The sequence below is a fragment of the Ruditapes philippinarum genome, unplaced genomic scaffold, assembly GCF_026571515.1.
Source record: "Ruditapes philippinarum isolate M1 unplaced genomic scaffold, ASM2657151v2 ctg777_1_1_1_1, whole genome shotgun sequence".
NCBI lineage: Eukaryota > Metazoa > Mollusca > Bivalvia > Venerida > Veneridae > Ruditapes > Ruditapes philippinarum.
In genome coordinates this window covers 225,398-236,911 of record NW_026854029.1, presented here as the reverse complement: position 1 = coordinate 236,911, position 11,514 = coordinate 225,398, and the positions used below count along the sequence as shown (strand labels likewise).

The following is an 11,514-nucleotide window of genomic DNA, read 5'->3' as shown; positions in this document are numbered from 1 at the left end:
GAATGAAATATGAAAGTGTAATTTTTTTTCAACAAACGCAGATCGGAAAAATCACCGTAATACGTGAGCGTATTTCATACAAACACTATACCTCTGTATAAATTATATATTAGGCCAGCTTTAAAAAAATATTTGTTTTCAGTTACACCCCTAAAAGAAGCTCAGTTTTATTTCTGGCATTTCAAAGGACTAAACTTAGTTCTTATGAAGTGAATTTTTATGGCAATTAACTGGAAAAAAATATGTCCTTTGAAATGCCAGAAATAAAACTGAGCTTCTTTTAGGGGTGTAATCTACTGTTATTGTCAATTATAAATATATAAAAGTTTGACCAAAAAATATCTCGGTTAGTTTACACATATGCATTTTATAAATAAACAGTGTCGATAAGTCCTAAAAAATAAAACATTGCTAGTGGAATTAGCCATTATATGTTGCATATACCGCTATGTTACACAAAACTTTACAAACACCGTTTTGGTGAGATTTTCACAATTAGTAGAGGATTTGTGCGACCGTGCGTGTGTGCGCACGTGCGTGCGTGTTTGTTCATAAAACAAAATATTAACTGAAGTGGGTATATATGGATATCTATCTTATCATCACCAAGTGGCAACGTGGCTCCATGAGTGGCGGAGTTGCACAATGAGTGGCGGCATTGCCGAGTGGTTAACGCGTGGGTTCAAACCTTGTCAGGGGTTTCGTGAGCAAGAAACTTTACACTCATTGCTTAGTATTGGTTGGTTCCATGAACGGTTTCGAGATTGTTTCAATAAGCTTATAGCTTTCAACACAACTGAACTGAAATATAGATAAGTATTAACTAAACTACTTATCTCCGATGTGAGATATATTTTACATCCTTATATGGTTCCACGAAAAACAAACACATTTTTATATACCTATTAACACATGTTCATATTACAATATACTATGCATATTTATGATCACCTCATTGTATTTTCCATTGCTATGTCATGTTTGTTGTATTATGTCGTATTTTGGGCCGGAGGCCTATGTTTCAAGAAATAAACTTACTTACTAACAAAATAAGAAGATGAAAATAAAATTTTTGCAACATCTTTATTGAAATGGGCGTGCGGGGGATTGGAGGGGGAGACAGGAGAAGCACGTAAGAGTAAAGCAATTTGCAGTAGTTGTTCAACGGGTACACATAAAATATATTTAAATTTAAGTGTATTTTCTATCACTGATAAAACTCAGTATTTCACTTACTAGCATAAGATATAGCAATTAGAGGTTAGACAGTATTTTTCAGTGAGGTTTGCACAATAATATAAACGCCACAATTATCCAATGAAAACGTGAAAATCGTTGAATTTTTTTTTAATGTATTTCGCGGTAATCGATTAAGCTGTAATGTTTTTGCTGTATGTGTAGGTACTCAAACAACAACATAAGATGATTTTTAAATCTCATTTAAGGGTACAGTAGTGCACTGTAAATCCGCACAGATAATAATTTCACTTCAGAAGAACTATTATGCAGTATATCCGGCAGATTATTGTAAGCTCTTTTGCAACAAGCAACAACCTCGGTGCCTATTTTGATATCATGCAAAAGGTCTGCATTTCCTTTAAATGTCCATCATGATATTCACATACAAAATGAGTGGCTATATCGAGTCCATGATCTTAACCCATCCACGTTGCATAAACTTGTATTTGGTAATATGCGGGATCCGAAGTCTTTTGCAACCTAAATATAAATTGGATATTGTTTTATACGGTCATTTCAAATTATAATAACGGTAAAATTGGACAACGGATAGTCTCATCAGACTGTACTGGGCTGATTTAAAAAGCTGAATAAAAAACATATATTAATGAATGATTAGGGACATTCAGGTGAAAATAAGGGTTCCACTGTGCACATTAAAACAAATTTAAAAAAACAAAACACACACAAAAGAAAGAGATACACAAGATTACTTATATTGATAGCATTAGTTTATATTATTGTATATTGTAATGGCTAGAAAAAGTGTGCATCCTGTAACTAAGGCAGCTCTCCGCCAGATTTGTGTAACCTTGCCGGTCAAAAATAGTGTTAAATGTAAAATAAAGTGATTTGGCCTAAGCTATCAATAGTTCTAAGAAACTCATTTATTACTCAAGCATTTGAGTGGATTTTTTTTATTGAAAATGATATTCAACCACGCATCAAACATGCGAAATATAAAACTGATTTTAGCGGGGGGGGGGGGGGTTATTCACATTTTTTTTTTCATTTCTCATACTAATTCTATATTTACCTCCCTTTTCTTAATTCTTAATGTTCAATCATACAGAGATGTACAACTTTTAAAGACAGGTTATCTTATAAAGAAATGATATGTATGTATCTGTTATGTATCGCGACATTTGTGATGTTAAAAGTCCACATGCGCAGTAAACAAATAGTGGTTTATTACGCGCACGCGAGCGTTAGAACGTCATAAATGCCACGTACTGTCATAGTAACTTGCATATCATTAATCATAATGTGCTAAAGCTATTACATGGCTTGTCGCCGACATAAAGTGGTTTCATTAATTTGATGACCTGTAAAGGTCACACTTCTTTTTTTTCTTTTCTTTTTTTGTATCTTACTAAACAAATGACCAAAGAATATTATGGTCAGCGTGCTATTTTTTGTCTTTACTTTATCTACAACTGAATAATAAGGTTATTTCAATTCATATTTTAAAAAATTGAAACGGTCTCACACGTAACGCAAAGGCACATTTGTTACATAAAGAAAACCTGTTAGCAAACAAAATTGGCTAATATAAATAAAACACAGAACCTGTTGAAAATAAACATGAAACTATAACCTAAAGTACGGGAACTAAAGAGATTCAAATGTAACTATAATTTTATAGTAAAACTTGTTACACTTTCAAAACTCACACGTTTGATTTACAACATAAAATGATCGCATAAAATATCAACAGAAAGATTTATTCAACAGAAAGGCCCTTGGCTAATAAAGTTTTCTGAATGAAAATGTTTGAACGTAACGGTTCAATGTTGTAAAACATACTTTATTATTTTGCTTTATGATAAATAATATTACTGGCTATCTTTTTGTTACTGAAAAAAGTTCTATATTTGGGAATTGATGAGACTTAAGATTTCCCAAATTCGGCGTCGTGTGTTTGATTACCGTGTTTATTCAAAATATCGCGTTTAAGTTCAAGGTACTTAAAAATGTTCATTGATTTAAAGAACTAGTAAGATATTATCATCAAATAGTAGACTCAAAGTACCACTTAATTTTATGAATGAAAATATATTTATTTACATGTAGTATATTCACTTATGCTGCTGTAATTTACTACTTAAAGCAAAGTGTCTCTATATACATGCTAATTCTCATTTAAAAACAACAACAACAAAAACAAAGAAACAAAAAAAATCAAAAAGCTTAACAAACAAGTAAACAAAACAAATAATATTGGTTAGTCTTTAACATTTCTAATCAATTTACAATTATAATAATAATAATAATAATAATAATAATAATAATAATAATAATAATAATAATAATAGTAATAATAATAATGATAATAATAATAATAATAATAATTTTAAAGGACAGTAGGATAGTACTTTTCAAAAAATAGAAAATTCAATTAAATCCACCAATAACATGCAAAATTCCAGAGATATTTGGACAATATATACATTGCTAAATTGTTTTGAAGTTTAATATTTTAATAATTTGTTTACTCATAAGTAGATATGTAGCTTTATAAATGTTACATGGTAATTCAATACCGCTTCTTAATATAAATTACTAATGTATCACAAATAAAGAAAGGTAACTATTTCGGTCATAAATTTTACCGAACTATTGTCCCCCTTGAATATGTTCTAATATTTAAACTTCCTGTTTACATACAGATAAACTTTACAACAATCAGGAAAATGTAAGCTTATATTAAATTTGTTTGAAGCAGCAACAATTCACGGATATAACTTACTATCGTAATAGTTCACGTTGTCAAACTTGACAAAAATTTTTTATATCATAATTCAAAATTTAAGAGGATTTTCATTGCTTTGTGGTATGAATATGGATTTTCATAAACACAAAATGGAGGTATCAGGTCGTAAGGAATGCGACGATAAACATTCAACATCTAACCAAGGGAGACAACTTACAGTTTTTTGCCAGCCTTGTGAGTGTGACGGTGACACAGTAGAAGCGGAGGCATTCTGTGAAACTTGTAACGAGTTCATCTGTTCTCCATGTTTAAAGGCTCATCGAAAATTAGCTATAAGTAAAAATCACGTGATCAAGTCGAAGGATGAAATGCCAAAATCAAGGAAAAAGCAAGACGATCCATGTACGGAGTTGTGTTCAATCCATCATACTGAAATTATAAAGTTTTATTGTGAAGACCACAATTCTGTAGGATGCGGAGATTGTATGGTCCTTAGCCACAAAACGTGTTCTGTTAAACTCGTCAATGATGTCTCCGACAGCTACGATACCAGCGAGGAACTCGTGCAAATCAGGAAAAAGATGGAAACCCTTCTGAGTAGAATTTCATCTTACCAAGGTGATATTGTAGAAGGCATAAAGGCTACTGATGAAATGAGAGAAAAAATTAGGAAAGAAGTTCATATTTTCCGTCAAGAGATAAACGAATATTTGGATAATGCTGAGGCAGATCTGCTGAAACGAATAGATCAGCTGACATCGAAACAAGTGTCTCAGCTTGGGCACATGCAAAACGAATTTGAGTCTATGAAAACTGAGATGAGAAAATGTCAAGATGAAATAAGTAAAAATACAGACAAGATAAATCAATTGTTTGTATAGCAAAACTTGCTCATGAAAAGATTGAAGCCTGCCAGATTTCAACAGTGGAACTAGCATCTAAATGTGAGATTGAAATATTTGATTTTGTAAAGTCTCAAGAGTTAGAAAAAGTTGTAAAAGGTAACATTGCCATTGGTGTAATTAATGAACAAAAGCGGAAATTACGTACACACAGCAAAAAGAGCCTCAAAGATATTCAAACGACGCTGTTAAAAAGTCTTAATGTCAGGTCAGTAAAGGACCCAAAGCAATGCTTCATATCAGGAATGGCATTGATTTCATTTGATGAACTCTTGCTTGTTGATTTTCATAATCATTGTCTTAAACTTTTAAACGTAGACAAGAATAAGATAACCTTTAGATTAGAAACAGATGGTCCACCATGGGACGTAACTGATATCAATTCGATATTATTCGCAGTAACTTTAGTATCAACAGGTGAAATACTATTCATAAATACATCAAATGGAATTTTTAAAAGTCACAGTATAAAGGTCAGAGGGGACTGTAGAGGAATCGACTACCGTGACGGAGTTTTTGTTGTATCGTTTGTTAATCCAGGATGCGTTCAGCTACTTGACATACAAGGGAACATAATGAAAAAGTTTGATATCGGGAAACATTGTCCACATCCTTATTATATTTCCCTATGTAACGACAACAACAAAAGCTACATTGTGTCTGATTACTATGAAAATGCTCTTGTTGAGTTTACTGTTGATGGGAAAGTTAAGGATAAAATAACGAGCAATGATATAAAATCACCAAGACAACTTGTTATGACACATGATGGGGCGGTTATTGTTTGTTGTAAAGGTATCAGTGATAAACTAATCATGGTTACACCAAATACAAGAAAGGTACTTCCTATTGCTGTGAAAGGTGTCCAGTGTCCCTTTTGTTTTGCGGTTTCTGATGATCAGACGAGGATGTTTATATATGACGGGTCAAAATGTGATATCAAAGTATTTGATATCAATTAAGTATTTGATACCAATTGACATGTATTGGAGGCATAACTTAGATGTGCGTTTATTACGTATTATCGAACACTGATTGTATATGTAGGTCTTTTATTTATTTAACAAAACTATCTTAAGTTTGACATATTTTTGGTTTGTCTCTCTCAAATAATAAGATAAGTATCTATGTAAGGAGAAGTTAAAGGCACATTATGCCTCAGAATCGAATAAATATTTCCTTCAAATTTTTCAAATAATTGTTTTAGATTATGTTACATGTTTTGTTACCTGAAGAAAGACACAATAAATGTGAAGTTATTTTGGCATTAAAGTCGCAAACTATAAAAAGTACTATTTTGACTTCCATATAAAATACTTAGTCACTGTATTTTATTAATTGCAATAAAAATAATCAGCATGAAAATATTGTTCAGGTAATAGCCCAAATGAATAAGCTTTTGGGAACTATCAAGGTACACCAAAATTAAAAGCTTTTGAGAAATAAAAATGAAAATATTTCTGGGGATAATGGACCTTTAAGTTTAATTTAAGATTTTACAAATACTATGTACCATATCTTATCTAATTTTTAATAATCTAGAATTATTGTTGTAATCATTGCATCCTGCACAACAGTTGTATCATTTAAATGAATATTATTATTATTATTATACTTGAAGCATTACAATTTTTCTATCTAGAAACAGACGCTCAGATGCTTAGATGTCGTATCAATCACTGGTTCAAAACAACTCCATCTATATATTAAAATGACTTTTTATTTGTTAAAAATATCTTGTTACCCCTTTAATACATGCAAACACATAGCATTTTATCTTCAACATAATGAACAATGTAGAATTTCCCTTACAAAAGCAAATATCTGCAAATATGTGTATAAAATATGTACATTTACTATCTGTGTACATGCTGGTAGCTAGATAGGAAATATATGTTTTACATATACAGCATGAAATGTACATATTGTGAACCATTTTAAAAAGTACCCAGGAGAAAACCAGTTCACATAAAAAACTCATACTGATTGGTCATTTTGGAAGTAGTTTTTAACGCGGAACTGAGAATTGAGAACTGAATAAATGTCTTTACACAACACTTAATATTTACTGCGTACATTAAAAATACAGAACAGTTGTTTTAGGCCTAAGCTTCTGTGACGACTTTTCCAAATCCGATGAATGATGAAGGGGTGTTAACTTTTTACATACAAAACAGTAACATATATACGGTTCTATGGTACTCTTATTTAGACTAATGATAGCTATATAATAAAATTAGGGAAATAACACAAAATGAGCAAATATCTGTATTTCTAAGACTGTTTGGCTTTGTTTTAGTATGCTATATCATGTTATGCAAATGACTACAATGAAATGCTGTGTATTTCTACCATTTATTGTATCGAGCTATGATATGATAAGGTAATAAATGATACAATGAAAATAAATGACGTATAATACAACAGCAGTTGTAAAACGCTAACTGGCAGCTTTAAAATGTTGATCCGAACAATATCCCAGGGAGATTACAGGACATTTCGGTGTTGAGGATTGCGTACCGCTTAAGCATGTGCTAGAGGACGTGAGCGAAATTGCATATTCCATCAGACTTAAACTTTTTGCTATCTGTTGATGATGCTTTTGTTGGTTTTTTGCTTTGTTTGTTTTGTTGTTTGTTTTTTCATTGCTCTCGCGTCTAGATTTATTATCTAATATTTGTTTTCTGTGCACTTATTATTACTTACGCAACATGTTTTCGTGCTTAACCGTCGAACGGTTAGCTATATTATGTGATGTTATATAAAAAATAAACGTTTTTAAAAGTTTCAAAATTTTAACTTACTCTTATTCATAGAAGGATGACTTTAATTTCATTTAAATTTTCATGTATACGAAAATTTGCTGGCAATGAAAAAATTTGAATAATGATACAAACAGCAATACATATAACGATTATCATGGTCAATATTTTATTATTGATCAATAGACAATTATTCATTTTATTCATTAACATTAGAAAAACACTGGTTATTATTGAATGCTACTAAGTAAATATAACAAATTTTTATGTAAATGTTGAAATATCGATGTTCTCAGCTGCATAACGTCATATAATTAACAAAAGTTAGATTATATATTTGTATCATTGGGCCAATATCTGGAAAAAAAGTGATTACTCGGAAGCATTAAAAAGCAAGGTTTCATGATAATTGCAGACTCGGTCTGATTGAGGAGTCTGTACATGATGGCTTATGAAAATATGCAACATCTCTCACGCCCCCTAGCACCGGCTTTAGCGGTACTCAATTCGTTACACTTAAAAGTGCTGGACGCAATGATCCGTAAGGACCAGAAAAATATAACAACACTAAAGTGAAGAACGGGGCAACTTATTACGTCTGTCACACAGCACAGCACATGACACCTTTTGTTTTGATGTATAAATATTTGGAAAAAGTGATCCCTTGGAAGCATTAAAAACAGCAAAGTTCCATGAAAAATGCAGACTCGGTTTGATTGGGTCTGTACAGGAGGGATAATGAAAATAGGCAACATCCCGCACGCCCCTAGGGTTTTATCCATACTCAATTCTCAACACCTTAAAATGCTTGACTCAATGATCCCGAAGTACCAGAGAAATATAACAACACTGATCGAAGTGAAGAACGGGGCAACTTTTCACGGCTGCCACACAACACTTGAGATGTATAAATATCTGTGAAAAACAGCATTCAAACCTACAAATCGTGCACATTTTATTTTTCTGTCTTACCTTGTTTTATGTTAATATAGTGTTTATACTACGTGTTAGAAAAAATGATTCAGACGTAAGGTTATAGGAAAACGATTTCCAACGTTTTAAAAGCAATCGTTACAAATTCTAACAGTATAAGATATTGTACCACAAGTTAAGATAGAAAAAAGTCGACAAACACCGCTATGTTACTCCTTGATATAAAATGGGAACCTACTGAAATATCAATCTCCTTTTCCGCGAATCTCAGAACAAATACACCAAACACAATAGTATGAACAATTATAATATAGTAGAATGAAATAATTATTTTCTACAAAGCATAAAATAGATCCAATACATTACTTTTTTCTGTAATTTAAGAACAATTTCAATAAAAAAAAAAGTTACATAAGTCTATAACAAAGAATGTTTATTACAAGTGTTATTGTTGCAGTGTATATAAACACAAATGAATAAGAAGTTTAGATTCAGCATGACTGGAACCGTAAAAGCTTAATTATATCTGTCATATGTTGCGGTTCGGACCGGAATATCCGTCCCGATGGGACAACCCCATTAGGCAGTAACAAGGCTTGTCATGGGCGGGTTCCCGAGGGACGGATATTCCGATCCGAACCACAAACATATGCAGATATCTTTTCTTGCATATTCTGAAATATCATTTCATATTTAAAATGGTTTACCTAAATTTGATATATGTTCATGGAAATTAAAGTCATTTCATCTATAACTATTTTCTTACAATAGGGTATGAACTTACAACTTAAATAACAATGGCGAAATGACGTCATCCTAAGTACATATTTCCCTTCTAAAACTACGTCATTTTAACGCGGTTCATTCATAAAGTGCGCTAAAATGACGTTGTTGTTTGGCACGAGACTCATCTGGCACCTCTATGCCAGTTGAAATTTCCGGCATGGGTAAAACTCACTAAAACGCCAGTCTGCTATGAAAGAATAATCGGTACTACACCTGGAAATATATACTTTTTCAACAACATAATCCATCCCATATAATTGCTATAAAATAATTGCTATAAAATTTGGTATGCAATAAATTATATTCGTTATCAGATATCTGTTGAATGTATTTTAAAACTTAAACAATTACAAAGAGCAATCATTATTACGTGTATACGTGTATGTATAGCTGTAGTGTCCTAGTGGTTAATGTAGCCACTTAACCCATTACTTCATGAGCATTTTGTGAAAAATGGCTGTTTTCATTGAAAAGTATCCCGTTACAAGTTCAAATTGCTATAATACTATAAAAACTGCTTCAACACTAATCAAACTTGGCACAAATGTTGACTGGACCATTGTCCTTGCAACAACATGCTCAGGCTTAAATTTTCTGTTACCATGGCAACGAGGGGACATTTTAAAATTGCCAAAAATCACTATTTTGCCTCGATTTTTTCCATCATAATTGATTTCAAAGTGCTGCAACTTCTCAATGGATTGAGATAGAGTCAAACGCTTTTCAGCGTTGGTTACACGTTACCTTATGATCAATCTGGGGTCATTTATAGCCTCTCACAAGTCCAAATTTTCTTGGCGATGAGGGGGACTCCGCCCCCCTTCAAACCCCCCCAAACAGAAGGGGGCATATCCCCCTTCTGGCAACCCCCTGATGTATCTTTTGGTTGGGGGGCCGCGCCGAAAAACTGGTCACTTTTTTTATCAACATTTCTCAAACAAAAACAAGTGTTAAAGGCCTAAATAATGCATTTTTTCACTATTTGAGACAACAAAAAAAGGGGGGTGAAAAAGGCGTTAAAAGGCGTGTATATGAAGTAATGGTTTAATAAAGTGATCATGTGTTCGAGCACTACAGAAGGCACAGGTCACCATATGTATTTGATGTAGGTTCAAATAACCTACGATCTTAACAAACTACCAGACGTCAAATCGATGATGCCTTAACCCGAAAGGGTTTTACATTTAATCAAGATTAATGTAAAATGAAATTAGAATAAATGCTTTTGAAAAGTATACAAAATGTATGGCATACTATTCAAACATTACATACAATATTACTTAGATAGGTTTGCACTGTGACAAATGATGATGTTATGTTAGGAAATACTTATAACAAATAAATTAATTGTTGTGATATTTATACGAACTTATTGGACACAAGACATTTACTTTTTTTAAACCTTTTAAATTTGTAAGTTACAAATGAAATATGTAGGTGGTGGGTTTTAAATAATAAAATATAAAGCCCATTTGATATATAGAATCTTCTCCAGAAAATAGAATATGAAATTTTTGAGCAATTTTCCAAAAATATAAGCTTCTCTTTTCACATAGTATTATAACAGACAACATTACAGGCTTACTTTTGTAACAAATATCCCCAACTTTTCTAAACTGTGATATCTCCTTCTTTGTTTTTTCAAAAGCATGTTTTAATGTCATTTTCTAGTGTTGATTATATAAGACAGTTTTAACCTGGGTGTAATGTGTTTGATCCCTATCGTACATGTTCCAAACATGCCATTGATAGTTTTAGAACAAAATGATTTTAATGAGTGTAAAATATAAAACGTATCATTATAAACTGGAATGCTTAAATAGAATACAAAAGCTACTTTAAAAATATAACGTATATACAATATTTCTCTCTTGTTTAATGTAAGAAAAGTAATTATAATTTAAAACAAACATAATCTTGTGCATGCTATGTTTTTATAAACGCATAAAAAGTTCCAAATGATTAAGCAATTATCAAGTGAACAAACAATTTATAAATAATACAAATACATTTTATTTGTCAAAATAAGAATAAGAAATGGCGTAATATTGTAAAAAGCAGCACAGACATGAACTGTGATATAGTACAGTCAGTCATGTTTTCACATCACATGTAAAAAAGTCAAAATAACTTTTGTTTTTATATATTTTTATATGTATTCATATATTAGTCATATGTA

General features: G+C 31.7%; 1 protein-coding gene across 1 annotated transcript; it reads left to right on the top strand.

Moving 5' to 3' along the window:
• Positions 1 to 4,101: 4,101 nt before the first annotated feature.
• On the top strand, positions 4,102 to 5,816 carry LOC132738712 (uncharacterized). The gene is made up of 2 exons (XM_060726303.1): positions 4,102 to 4,795; positions 4,834 to 5,816. The coding sequence occupies exons 1-2, from the start codon at positions 4,102 to 4,104 to the stop codon at positions 5,814 to 5,816; spliced, it is 1,677 nt and encodes a 558-aa protein (XP_060582286.1).
• Positions 5,817 to 11,514: the final 5,698 nt, after the last annotated feature.